General features: G+C 36.1%; 1 protein-coding gene across 1 annotated transcript in view; it reads right to left on the bottom strand.

Annotated features, from left to right (window-relative positions):
• Positions 1-201: 201 nt before the first annotated feature.
• TTC8 (tetratricopeptide repeat domain 8) overlaps positions 202-14,325 on the bottom strand; it is a 42,820-nt gene continuing 28,696 nt past the window's right edge. The window contains exons 7-14 of the mRNA XM_010003744.1: positions 13,540-13,625; positions 11,503-11,590; positions 7,484-7,594; positions 5,410-5,549; positions 4,336-4,510; positions 3,255-3,377; positions 1,634-1,717; positions 202-391 (exon numbers count right to left, since the gene is read on the bottom strand). Coding sequence (XP_010002046.1) covers positions 275-391; positions 1,634-1,717; positions 3,255-3,377; positions 4,336-4,510; positions 5,410-5,549; positions 7,484-7,594; positions 11,503-11,590; positions 13,540-13,625 — 924 coding nt within the window. The 3' untranslated portion in view covers positions 202-274. The remainder of the gene's footprint in view (positions 392-1,633; positions 1,718-3,254; positions 3,378-4,335; positions 4,511-5,409; positions 5,550-7,483; positions 7,595-11,502; positions 11,591-13,539; positions 13,626-14,325) is intronic.

The following is a 14,325-nucleotide window of genomic DNA, read 5'->3' as shown; positions in this document are numbered from 1 at the left end:
AGTTGTCATGCCAGCAGTATCCTGCTGCTCCTGTAATCTCTCCTGTACATAGATGCAACATGTGCTCTAGCTGCATCTCAATACATGGTATGTTTTAAGATGACAGAACCTAATTAGGACTCTCAACCCTTTCCTGCTACTCAAAGTAACACAGGCTTTGCCACAGGTATGTATTAGTTTATCTGTAGTTTATCTACCTTGAGCTAATATTTCAAAAAGATGTGTGTGACATTTGCTCTGGCTAACTATTCTTACATAATCTAAAATATGCTCATTAGAGCATAGTAAAGTGCTGTTTTAACTGTTTAATGAGCTGTTTGGTATCAACATGGCCTGGAAATGCTTCTTCTGACTTCTGAGCTGCTGTGAAACTCCTCTGAAGATCTCCAACCTATAAGAAACACAAAAATTAATTTTGTAAATCTAAATACTGTAGTATTTGCATCATATATTCCATGCAGTGCATTTCTGATGCTCACAAATGTTTAAACATAGGTGGCTCTGAGAGTGAACAAATAAAACAGAGTCAGTATGGAGGCTTCTGAACTCAGGATTATGTCTCCCTTACCTAAAAGGACAAGGGAAAAAAAAGAAAAAGGTGATTCTAATGGGAGGGATGTTTCAAGACAGTAACTGTGTATCTCATTTCACCTGATTTCTTGGAGATTAGAGAACAAGTTGCACCATGTCCAGTGCTTGAAGGTAGGAGGCATAAAAAGTGGAAGATTAGTTTTTAAACTCCACAGAAGTGCTATTGTATATACAGGCAACACACAACCAATTAGGTCTCTGTAAAAGCCACAGCTCCATGTGATTTCTTCTTTCCTCACGGAGAGGCACAACAGTATTGTAGGGTGATGTTGCCCCTCTGCTGCTTTTGTAAGTATGTTTCCACACTGTTCCCTACTTAGGGAACTTTTTTTTTTTCCCAAAATAGCTGTATTTTCTGGGAGAAGAAGGGTACATAAGGGGAACATCTCAGAAAGTGGACTCTGTTAAAAAGAACCTAAATATTTGGGAACACATCTAGTGAAAGTGATAGCTCCTGGGCTGTAAGCAAGGAGCCCTGAAGGTGTAGGCACAACCAAAGGAGCAATTTTTTCTTGTGAAAAATGTAAGGATTGTACAAGTTTCTCCTTACTAAAAAGAATGTTGGACGGTGTTATATCAGTGTCTGAGACATGCTGTATGAAATAAATTATTCACACACAAAATTCAAAGGTTGTAAAGCTGAAGAACAGACTTCTCTTTTGAGATCAGTAAGATTATGGGATCAATAAATTATATTCTTTCTACAATTACTGATAAATCATAAGATACTATTTCACTTCACATTCTGAAATAACCAATGACTGTAAAGCATGTAGATGGAACTGTTAATAGGTTATTAATCTTCTGTGCATTTGGAAAATTACAAAGTTACTTTATAGCTTGTTGGCCTCACTCTCAAAAGCAAACACTTGAATGACTACTTTTACACATAAGGCTTCTGGGTATTAAAATGAAAATGTAACTAGTTTTCCTTGAGCTTATGCACTCTGTATTCTTTTGTCTTACCTATTTGGAATACTCAGTAATAACAATGAAAACCCGACTGCCCACGAAGGCTCAACTTTTAGATTACAGGAATTACCTTCTCTGAGAGTATTGCAAAATTGTAATGGGGTTCATACAAATGAGGAGCTAAAGATGAAGCAGTCTGCAGCAAAACTCTTGCCTATGGAGAAAAAAAAAAAAAGTGAAATCTGTGAGGGACGGTAACAAGGATCTGAAAATAAATAATCCTGAGTTTCTTTACTAGACCTTTAATAAGAAAGCCACCTTCAACTGTGTACATTTAGGCAAATACAGCTTAATTGAAATTAGTAAGATTTGTGGTTAAGTCAAAAAAACATGTTGGGATTTATTCAGTTAAGCAAGTCAATTCTAAATACTGAACAGAATATATCAATTTCTGTAAAAAGTATTTGAAGTCCCACCTCACTGTATTTATCAGTTGTCTCTGACAACATCGTCTTAAGCATACTTGAAAATGTAAATTTCATAACAAAAAGGACAGTTTTCACACTCAAAATGTTAATAAAATTAACCCTTTTTTTCTCACTAGCAAAATAGTAGCATTACAAATAATGAAAAATCAAGTGCATTTTAATGCACTGAATCCAATAAAAAATTAAGGTAAACTTGTGAATACTTTTACTAAAAAATGGAGAACTTTGGGGGAAAAACCCTTACGTTTTAAAAACAAAAGCATCTGTAAACTGTTTGGGAAGGCAGAGTTGAGAACTTATTAAAACTCCCTAAATCTGACAACTCTGAGTTGCATGCAAAAATACCTATGAAAGAACATTGTAAAATAAAATCCAAGATATGCAAAATATGTTTGTATTTTTTATTCTTCTGTGCATAATTTTATTTCCATTATGATCCTTATTTTTAATTTTACATGTGATACAAGAAGAAATGAGAAATTTGTAATCTAAAAACTAAAATAGATAAGAAACAAGGGATTATAATGGAAAGGCTCTGCACTGTTTATTATTAGCAATCACAACCTCCACAACTGGATATAAGTTCCACCTGGGAATTAAATGTCTGTAAATTTACTAACTATGAAACTGAAACTAAACCCAAAGTACAAAGTGACCAACAAACACATATTAATTTTTCCTGCATGTGTATAAAAATTAATGCATTTAATCCACTGTGCATGTCAATTATACATCTAAGTGCAACACAGCTTAGTATACTTGCATTAGGTAAGATGAACCATCAAGCTTACTGATGCAGAAGTATTTATCAAGAACCTGCTGCTCTGGGACACAAAAAAAGCAATCTCCTTGTTGAAAAAATCTGGTCTGATTGCTGCCTTCTGCCAACCAACTGAAGTATATTAGCTACATTTATTAACTGAATGTATAGTCAAAGTCATAATTTAAGTGATTATTACAGAGTAACGGGTTTTGTTTTGGGTATCAATTTAGAAAAAAGATGTCAACAGCTGCAAAACCACTGTAAACCTTGTTTGTCTTTGATGAGCCATTTGGATATGCCTAGAGAATGAGCAGTTTAATGGGAGATGGCAGGACAAAAGAGAGGTTACACTGAAACATACATAAAAGGTATCCAGGCTTTGTGCCTAGAATTGTAAACTAGATGTTCATATGATGTCTCCACCTCAGGGAAATGACATTTTTCTTAAGTACAAAAGAGCCAAAGGAAGCTTTCTGCTTAAGCTGAGATTCAACACCAACCTGTTCAACGCGACCTTTTCGCATTTCCAGCACAGCCAAGTTGTTATAAGCTTCTGCATAGTTGTTATTGTTGACTAATGTTAGCTTGAAACACTGGTAAGCCAGATTCAGGTCTCCTATCCCCTAAAAGCAAGATTGTTTTTTAATTTGTGAAAAGCTTGGAAACAACATGCATCTGCTTTGTTGTCTGAAGTACTTTTCATGTATATGTACTACCATGAAATACAAATTACCAAAAACCCACTCTGATCAGAACTGTATGTGCTTTCTTGTCAGACCCTGTCATATGCTTCTTATTCTTTCTCCAGACAGAATTGCTTCTCTCCAGCACAAACTTTCATGCTCCAAGTGTTATTTCCTTCATATAATTTAACTTTTAGATGACTAAAGTGTCATCTAAAGACTATACTATCTGCTACCATCTATAGTAGGGTAAGAAAAACAAGAGATGTCTCCAGAGAGGAAGTCATCTTGCCTCACTGCTCCACACAGATTGAAAAAAAAAAAAAAAAATCACATGTAACCCTAGTTTTTAGAAGACACAAAATAAGTGAAGCAAATTTACTTGTATGGAGCTACTGACTATTCTTTAATGCTCCAGTTTTATGACCAGCACTGAGACAGCATCAGGTTAAATATGAAAAGTGACAAATACTGGAAAATACAGGCACAACAGTTCAAATTTCAATATTTTAGTATGAAGTAATGTGTTTATTCTAGTTGCAGTACTATCAAGGTGAACAGTTGAGTTTCTCTCTGACTGAAGTTGTCAAAATCAGAATTTGAAGACAACTCATATTAGAAAGCTGTCAAAAAGTTTATTCAGTAACCTTATTCTGGTTAAAGATGATGGGGGTGAGTATCTTTTAGCAGGAGTAAGCCACATTTTGTGAAGATGTACAAAACTTTTTTTGCCTCTTCCTCTCAACTGAAGTGTAAATAAACCTTTAACCTGTACTGTACTTTATCCTGTACACTACTGGACTTCATATTTCAAAGTAGGGCAATGACTCCTTACTAATTATTTTTCCAGTTTTTGTAAATATTATTCCTTCAGAAAGGATGTTAATATTTTTCATACCACAGCTACGTGTCCCAGGTTGTACCACACATCTGCTGTCTCCTCTTCATTTTCAGCCAAAAACAGTGCACGTTCAAATGAAGATAGTGTCATATCATATTGCTGGGCATAGAAGCAACAGAGGCCTAGATTGTTAAAAAGCTGGCAGTTATAAACACCCATCTGCAGGAGCCGTCTAGATAGAAAGAAAATATTTCAATTTTTCCCTTGTTTCCTGTCCTTCAGCAGTGCTCTAATCACTACATCTAGTATGTGAATCTACATTAACCTTACATTTGAAGCATAACTCAGATTTTGATTAAAACTGATGTTGTTTAATGTGTCTTTTAGAACTGAGACTTTTAATAAAAGTTATGTTTATTTTTATTTACAGAAAAAACTGATATGCTAAGACGGCCAGGGAAAAACAGGGTTGCTGTCTGCAGCATGACTGAGAGTTTCTGAACCTAAAGCATAAAAGACATCAGGTCCAACAGAACTGAGACGATGGTGCTTATATTGACTTACTCTGCTCTTAAGACTTACAAACATGAGTCAGGGTTGCACTCTGACTGTACTGAAATAAAAAGCCAGCAGCATCATTTAACACTATCTTTCTATGGTAAAACATGGGGAAACCCCAGCCCTCGTTCAAGGAAGGGACTTTGTGGTCACAACTGCTCATGACTTCAGGTGGAGTTTTTCAAAGATGACTTTTTTTTAAAGGGCTAAATAGGAAGCCCATGTGCCTTCTGAATGCGACTGAAGTTGAGAGTAAGGTGCAGTGATCCCAAGTTGCCTCATGCTGTGAAAGATTAGTTCTATTTTATTAATAATAACTGATTTGATAATCTTTGTTGATACTTCTACGTTCTCTGCATGTAATGCTAAGTTTTTAAGAGAGAACGTAATTATCACTAGCTGAGAAGGTATATACTTGGTATGCTGATTTTATGGTATTTGTTCAAATGCTCAATCACCCTCCCATACTAATCCCTTAATCTTCTTTTTTTGCCATCAGCATTACAAAAATCAACCCTTTGTATTGCCCTCCCACGTCTTCAGTTTCCCCTCCCTCCCCACAAGCGTAGATACCTATAAAACCGCAGAGCTATCTCAGGCTGGTCTGAATAGAAGTGGTTGCTGCCAATGCATGCAATGGCTTCCACGTGAGTGTTGTCTTGTTTTAAGACATCTTTATAGTAATCTGCAGCTGAGGAGATGTTATTCATTTCCTACACAAATGGAAAAAATCAGATTAATTCTACTTTTTTTTAATCAACAATTTTAATAAAACTTAATAAAATACCAATTCTCTGCTTTACCTATGTCCTGTAAAGTACTTAACTGAGATTAATTATGTATGGTCTTAACAGTTCTCTGGTCATACAATGCAACACCACTGACTGGCATCTTCACAAGTGACACACACATCCATGAGAAGAATGCATATTAATTTATCAGTGGTAGCTGTACCTGTCATTAACTCTATGTCATCACTACAAATAGAGATTTATTTGTTTTTCATTATTTTGATAAAGAGATTGGCCAGAAGATCAGCATGTTCAACAGGCATTTGCTACTTTATGCACAATGCCTTGTGACACACAGTACTGTGCAGTTGGTTTCCCAGTATGATCACATACAGTGGACTTATGTCCCCAGCCAATATCTCAACCATTTTCAATGCTTTGTAAGTCAATCAAGTAATTAATTAATTAGTTAATTAATTGGTCTGAATACAAATGATAATATAATTGCATATGAAGAATTACTACACACCTTTGAAAACAGGAATCATGCATTTGTTACCGAAACCTGTCATAGCTAGGACATACTAGTTAAAAGAACTCTCTTGCATAAAAATACACACTTGGATGTGTGCTACTTGGAAGATAAATTAGGGTGAACTCATTGCTGCAAACAACATCACACTGCAGATGAGAAGTGCAAGTGACTAAAGGACTCTATCACATATAAGAGGAAAATAAATTAAAAGCTCAAAAGACACTTCTGTGTTTAGATAGGAATCATTTCTTCCTGTGTGCTACAGATACACTGTACTTTCAACACGACTAAAGAATAAGCTTCTATTTAACCTCAGCAGTATATTTTGCTATGAAAAAAAGTATTCCTTATGATTAAATAAAATAATATTTAAACAGTTCCTGTAAAAATAAGCCTTTTTTTTTAAATCAAGAAAGGTCTATAATTCTTGCTACTGGCAAAAGGTAGTGACACAGAAGAAAAGCCTTGATTAAGATGCCTGATGCATATATTGTACTTGTGAATCTATGTCATGAAAACAGCCCTGTGCTGCAATACAAATCTTTGCTAATGAAGGTATGATCCTGCAGTCAGGTGTTATTGCAAAACCAGATCTTGTCAACTATATGTTGCTCTTTAATAATTCCTTTAGAGGGTTATGCAATCTTATGTATGGCTCTGCAAAATAATATCCATATTAAAAACTGTTTAACAATGCAGAAAGAAAAGCCTCAAAAATTATGCAACTGTTTTCTTCCTTGCTGAAGGTCAAAAAGGATTTAATATGAAAATGGATTAATGCTTAGGGGTTAGATGAGAATGATGAGAACAGGAAAGAATGCCAAGTATGAATGTAGACAAAAAAAATAACTCATTACTTTGTTTAAAACATTTGTTCTGGAATTCATTACCAACTTTCAGTGAAAAACAGTATTAGGTCCACTGTTTGACATGAAAATACACACTCCTCAAATATAAAACACATGGTTACCAACCTATAAAGAAACTATTTTAAAAACTAATGCTACTTAAAATAACATCTACTTCCTAAATTAAGAAACATTCACATTCCAGCTGTTCTCATGGGCTGAAGAGACCAAGAGTAACACATAGCACTAATAAAGACCATACTGATGGGCAGTCTGCTTTGTTCTTTAATCCTGCCAGCAGGCCGTTGGTGACCTGAAGTTTCTGTACGATAAAACATATATAAACTAGACCTAGCTACTTGGACAACATCTGGACCGCTTGGTTTAACATGGACTTGCAATGTCACCGGCTTTGCAGTAGTGATACTGAAAATCAGCATAGTTAATTTCAGTTATATTCAACTACTGACTATGTTTTTGTTGCTCGGGGAGCCAACCTTGGCTACAACCAGGACAGCACAGTGGGTGCATACCTCGTAGATTCTGGCAATTCCACAAATCAGAGTCACTTCTCCAGGAAATCGATCTAACCCTTGCTTGAAAAGGTTCAAAGCTGTTAGAGGCTGATCCAAGCGCAAATACACCTAAGTAAATAAAAAATGTATATGAATGTCAAATGTCTGACTTTTATACTAGTACTGCTGTTTATCAAGGAAGATAAATAAGAAGGGATGACACCTCCTTTTATGCAGTAACCCATTAGCTGAGATGGAGGATAATACTGCTAAAATAATTGAGTGAATACTGAATAAATCCCTCTAATGAAGATAAAGTGGGCTAATTAAGATAATTAATTTTGCATGCATGTCCTCTAGACACTATTAATTCATCTGGACATTACTAATAAACAAAAAAATATCTTTTTATTGATTAACATATCAAAATAATATACTTTGACACAGAAGTGAAGGTATAACATTAAATATTTTCCCATTTAATGTCTTTTTCAAAACTTCTGCTTAAGATTAAAAAAACCGGATATTCAAGTTGATTTGGAATACCAAAATATTTTACTTAGTCAAATAAGACTTCACTGTGCAGAGCTGTGACACTTTCAAATTTCCTTACTGCTCTGCCAACCTCCCCTGTCACAAAGAATAAAATCCTGTAACAGAAAGAAGGCAGTTTGGTCTCTGTGATTCTGGCTTTAGTGACTATGACTGTGTGCAATGTGGATCCTGTTGTGTGAGAACTGGACAGAGGACACTGATGTATTGACAGAAACCACCTCTGCAGCTGTCTGAGAGTACAATTGCAAAGCTACAGCAAAGGAAAAAAACTCCACAGGCCCACATTTGGAAACTAGATGGCTAGAGGGATTAATCTGTCTCCCACTCTGTGGAAAAGTGCTTTGAGTGCTCCTGTTGGTGAATCATTAGATTAAGTAGTGCTAATACTTGATACAGCTGAAAAAGGGAAAGAATCCATGTCTGATATCCTCACACAAACATTTTGTGATGCAATGTAAGAAAAATGTCAGTGTAAACTGAACACCTAAAAAACCTCCAAACATGTTTTCTGCTTCTGCCGTTGTGCTTCATGGATTTTTGAGTGTCAGCAACTGACATACTAGTTAAAGTCACTAAGTTCTTTATTTGCATCCCTATAGATATGTACTACTGTAGACATTTGAAAGAATTCTTTCCTATGACCACCCAAGTAACATACTTAATTGTCAAGGAGCTATCAAATGTGAGTGCCTTCCTAGTAAACAGACTGCCATTTCAAGTTGTTTACTGAAAAAATAAAAAATACAGGCATTTTTGTCCATTAATTTTGCTAATGTCACTAGCATTTTCTGCATTAAGCTAGAAAATAAATTATTGTGCAAATCAATTAAAGAATGAGGGGTTTGGGTTTTCTGGTGGTCATGGTACTTGGTAGACTAGGACTGCAGTAATGACAATATGCTTTAAATCAACAATATATTTCTAATGCCTTCTAGATGGGCATATTGCTGTGCCTAAATCAGACCTCGAGACATTTGATACAGCTTTTCTTTCATAAACCATGCAGCAGTTTCTGATTAATTTTACGTTTGCATTAAATTTGAAACCTGCTTCTGTTGTGACTGTCATATTCTTTATTTTCTTCTAGCAACAGTTTTCTATAACTAAATTACTCTGTAAAGAGTTTAAGTAGAAAGTACACATGAAAGAGAATACATGATGACTGGGTATAACTTCTTAATTAAGACCCTTGGCTGTTTTTTTTTACTCCTAAGCATTACCTATATAAGTGACTTGTACAATTTATTCTAACTGTGTGCAGTAAGCTACTTGCTACAGATCCTCTGTGCAAATACTATGCTAAGGCAACACAGCCACAGTACTCTATTATGTAATAATTCCCATACCCAGCAGTGTATCACACTGTCCAACGTCTCTGCAAGACTGTAAAGCAGGGCGAGATAAGTAGAAAAATAAATTAAAAGATAGGTGGGACAACTTCCACCTACTAGCACCTGCTTTGGGGAGAGGTGCTCTTGAAGAGTATTACAGCTATATCCATTAAGTTTTAGATGCTATGTGCAGAACAGCTCCATTTTCTTTTTGTTATCTCTCTTGTATCTAGTAAAAATATTCAATTTCCAGCTCTTCCGGGTTATTAAATACTTTATAACTTTTTAGCGGACCTGACTTCATAAAGACTCTTTCATCTTTTCATAGATTATACTTCAAAGGAGACTTAGATTTTAGGAAAATGTATTTAAAAGAAACAGCTGTTGTGACAATGAATATAAACAGAAAACTAACTGGTACTGCAGTATCAGTCTCTTTGCACAGAACTCGATGCAATCCTATTATTTTTAATGGCTGCTTAAAAAATCTCTTATTTTCTCAATATTGTCAGATTGAGCTATATCTCAGTGCCCTGCTCCACCCACAGTCACTAAATCATGTTGTGTAATGCTTTATACTTCAGCAAGCTGGTCTATGGAGTGGGAGGTGGAAGTTCCTACTTGAGCTACTAATGATGTGGGGGGATGCATATCTCCCATAACGAATCACTGTTTGTTAATCCAACTATTCTGCCAATTTAATGACTCTGTGTAGCTCATGTGTTTTGCAGAATGACTCCTGGTAGTGACAGAAATTAAAATTATTAAGCTCAATTGAGTAAACTAACTCCAACTGTTGTATTGAAGACAAGTCTCCAGACAGCAATGTTGATAATTTAAATACAAAATGCAAATTGCTCAAGAAATATAAAGGTAAAGCAAGTATCCTAATAGGAGTATCTGAATTATCCACTACTAGTGATGACTTTTGGATAGGTCTGTGATAGCTGGCTTAAAGGGAGCTGATAAAAAGCAACTGATTTAATCTCTTTCTAGGAGAAGGAATAAAATGCATGCTTAGTTTCCCACAGACCACCTTTTCTTAAATGTCTTGGAAAATGTTTACTGTGGCAAGTCAAGGGAGGTGATTCTGCCCCTCTCCTCTGCTCTTGTGATACCCCATCTGAGTACTGTGTCTAGTCCTGGGGCCCTCAACATACAGAGGACACAGACCTGTTGAAGTGTGTCCACAGGAGGGCCACAAAGATGATCAGAGGGCTGGAGCATCCTTCCTATGAAGACAGGCTGAGAGAGTTGGGGTTGTTCAGCCTGGAGAAGAGAAGGCTCTGGGGAGACCCTAGCACAGCCTTCTGGTACTTGAAGAGGTCAGGAAAGGTGGTGAGGGGCTTTTTATAGGGGTGTGTAGTTGTATGATTTTAAATTGGAAGAGGGTAGATTTGGGTTGGACCTTAGGAAGAAATTCTTCACTATGAGGGTAGCGAGACCCTAGAACAGGTTGCCCAGAAAAGTTGTGGATGCCTCCTCCCTGGAAGTGTTCAAGGCCAGACTGGATGGGGCTCTGAGCAATCAGATCTAGCGGGAGGTGTCCCTGCCCATAGCAGGGGGGTTGGAATTGGATCGTCTTTGAGGTCCCTTCCAACCCAAACCACTATATGATTCTATGATGTGTATCCTGGTAAACAAGTAATTCTGAGGATTAGCTACAACACTTGCTCTTTTAAAGCTTTTAATATACTTATTTTGACAGAATGTTCTCTGTTTTGAGATTGCTTCCTTCAAGCTCACTGTGTTTTAATTTTGCTTCTGAAACTAGGATTGTGAGATTCACCCTTCACTAACTGACTTATTGCATCAGTTTCCTAGGACACTATATATAGCTACAATGTTCTTCATACTGGAACTCAAATTATTCTTTAGCTATATAATCCTCATTCAAGTTTAGAGCAAAGAATACAGTAAAATAGGAGAGTTGTGTGTGTGTGTGTCTGTGTGAAGCTCCAAAATATTTTTGTGAACTGTAGACTTCAATTTTAACTGTTAGCATGTATTGCCCTCAGGACTATATGGACATCACATGCGATTAAACTTAATGGTCTATCAAGCTTAATATTTGGCTATTCTGGTGTATGAACTTCTCAGAGAGAGTCTGGAATTCCACTTCATTATTAAACAAGCAAATCTATTACTTACTTTTGCCAAGTACAAGATAGTATCAACCATGTCCTGTTGCTTGAGAGCTGACTTATATTGTTTTTCAGCTTCACGATATAATCCTAACCTAAAGAAACAACAAATAGATACAGAAGGTATTTGTCTGTTTATTTGTGTTTTGGTTTTTGTTTTTTTTTTTTAAAAAGCTTTAAATAATGAAACAGTGAGCATTAAACCAAACATGAACTGCTCAAAAGTGTACTTTACGGTTATATATTTGTGTGCATGTTAACAAGAAACATGCTGTTTATATATATTAAGGTTACAAAGACAACCATTCAAAACTATGAAAAAGGCAAATTCATGAAATTTGGCTCCCTTTTGTACATGCAACCTTCTGGTGCTAACTGAGCAAGGACTCATTTTCCTAGGACCCCTTCCTGCTCTTTGTAAAGAACGAACAGTAAAAATGAGCCATTAAAATCATGCCTCAACCTCTACCCAAATAGTATTGAAGCAGAATTTCCTCCCTCATTGAAAAGATCATGTAGATACTTATCACTGTAAACTTTAGGGAATGCTAAATGTTCTATAAAACACTTTTTCCCAGACTCATATGGGAAATGGTGAAACTTCTGTAGCTGATACTAAAAATCTTTAACTGTGTGTTGAAAATATGTGGTATTTTAAAGGGCACCACAGCCTCAAACCATTCAAGCAGGTCACTTGGGAGGGGAAAGTAAATGGCACATGAACCTCAGAGAAGTCTGTTTAATCTCAAAAGCATCTGTTTTACAGTATAACTGCAGAATATTTTGCAATAATCTATAAATACTATGTAGACTACAAAATAAAGAGGATTGTACCATTTCAACAACAGCATGAATGTGCACTTTCTCATGTGCAAATTACTTTTTCTTTCCTTCAGCCAAAGAGCACATACACTTGGTGAAGGAACTCAAGACACAGTCAAAACAAAGCAACTTAGTCAATGGGGACACAGGGTAGTTTTGGACCACAGAAGTGCATGTGCCTGCTTGGATTCTTTAGTCTCTATAACACTATCCATAAAAATCCTGAAAGAGATTAATGACCTCTAAGCTCAAAAAATAAAATAAAATCAGTCTAATCCTCTAAACAATGTCAAATAAAGGTTAGTATAGTGAAGAATTTAATTAGTTTGGGCATCTAAAAAGAAGCTATATTTTCAAGCCAAGATATGACATGGAATTTTAAAGGGCTAAATGCTTTGTATTATCAGCCTGTTCATGTAAGAATTGCTTACAAAACTGCAAAGACTGCAGATGATGCTTCAGTTTTTACACAAACAACACAGTACTCATATGTTTTGCATTCATGGGACAAACACATTGTAAAGGATGAAAGGGGAGCTGCCTCAGTACTGTTTGAATTATGGGAAGCAGGATTGTATCAGGAAGAGCCTCACTTGATTTCATAGAAACGGCCATTAACAACCATAGCTAGATCCTCAGCAACCATGCTAAACTGCTTGCAACAAGCTCTCTTCCCTGCTGTTGCTACTCTTTCCTCATAAAGCCGCAGAGCTCCACAATGCCCAGGCACTCCTAACACTGCTATCAGATGTTTGGGTATGGGGTTCCAGCTTTGGCATCTTTGGAACTAGTACTTCTTGGACAGAGGAGCCCTAGCAGAAACTGTCAAACATGAATATTTCATTTTTTATTATTTAATCAATCTGAGCCCCTCACTGACAGTTACTTTCTCAAGCTAGTACTGCAATACTAATTTCATGTGGTCTGTTTTAACCAAAGATCTTTGCATTTATTTACCAACTTTTCAAACAGTGACTTTGAAACACATTAACAAAGGTGAAGATGCAACTAATTTAGTTACTTTAAGGTACTCGATATCGATGCCTTTACCTCAAGCAGTTGAATGTAATTTCTTTGTATATTGAAGGAGATTTAATAGTAAGCACAGCACTCTTCAAATTAATACTTACTGAACTATTTCTGTGTTCAGCACTGCACAATACACCCAGTAGTGTCCTGCACTCATACTCACAGATCACAGAAGAAATAAACAATGGCTTACCTATAGTAGCACTTCCCAATTTGGACTTTCCACCACCAGTCCTTGAATTGTGCATGCTCAGTTGCAAGGGCTGCCAAATCTAGTGCCTTCCAAAACAAACCCATCATCTTAACATTAATACCTTCAATGTTTACACAAAGAAAAAGAACGTGAAGTGAACAATGTAAAGGTTTTTATAAGGAGAACATTCTGAACAAAAGGTCCTGGTAAACCTGAGGTGGAGGCACTGCTTTATGTTTATTGTTATTTATAGCTCAGTGCATAAAATAGCTGAAAGGATAATTTGTCCCTATAAGAACATGTAATCCAAATAGCTTCTAGTAATTCAAAGAGAAAAAATAAACTAATTTGATCAGACTCCTGAAGTGCTTCTTGAGAATATACAGAACATCTGTGTAAACTGACAAAATTTTCCCAAGCTTCCCGTCCTTGTTTACTACAAGTTGTTAAAGACAAGTGAAAATAGTCTAAAATAAATCAGTTCATCCAGTTTGAAATACTGTAGAAATTGTCATCTCAATACTAATATCCCCCACCTCTGAGAACTCTCAGATGTGTAGAGTCAGAAATCATCTTTCCTTTAAAATGCCTATGATGGAAAAAAAGACAACAGAAGAACTGACGTTTTTTCTCTTCTTATAAACATTTTGCAGACCACAGAAATTAAAACCCAGACATCCAGCAGGAACAATACGGAAAAGTTCTGTGTACTGGCAACTCAGTAGCATAGGAACCAATGATTTCCAAGAAAAACCTAATCTGAACACTTGAAATACTAGAAAGAGC

This window comes from Chaetura pelagica, unplaced genomic scaffold, assembly GCF_000747805.2.
Source record: "Chaetura pelagica isolate M959 unplaced genomic scaffold, ChaPel_1.0 scaffold48, whole genome shotgun sequence".
NCBI classification, from domain to species: Eukaryota; Metazoa; Chordata; class Aves; order Apodiformes; family Apodidae; genus Chaetura; species Chaetura pelagica.
The sequence above is the reverse complement of the archived record's forward strand: the minus strand, read 5'-3'. Positions and strand labels throughout refer to the sequence as shown.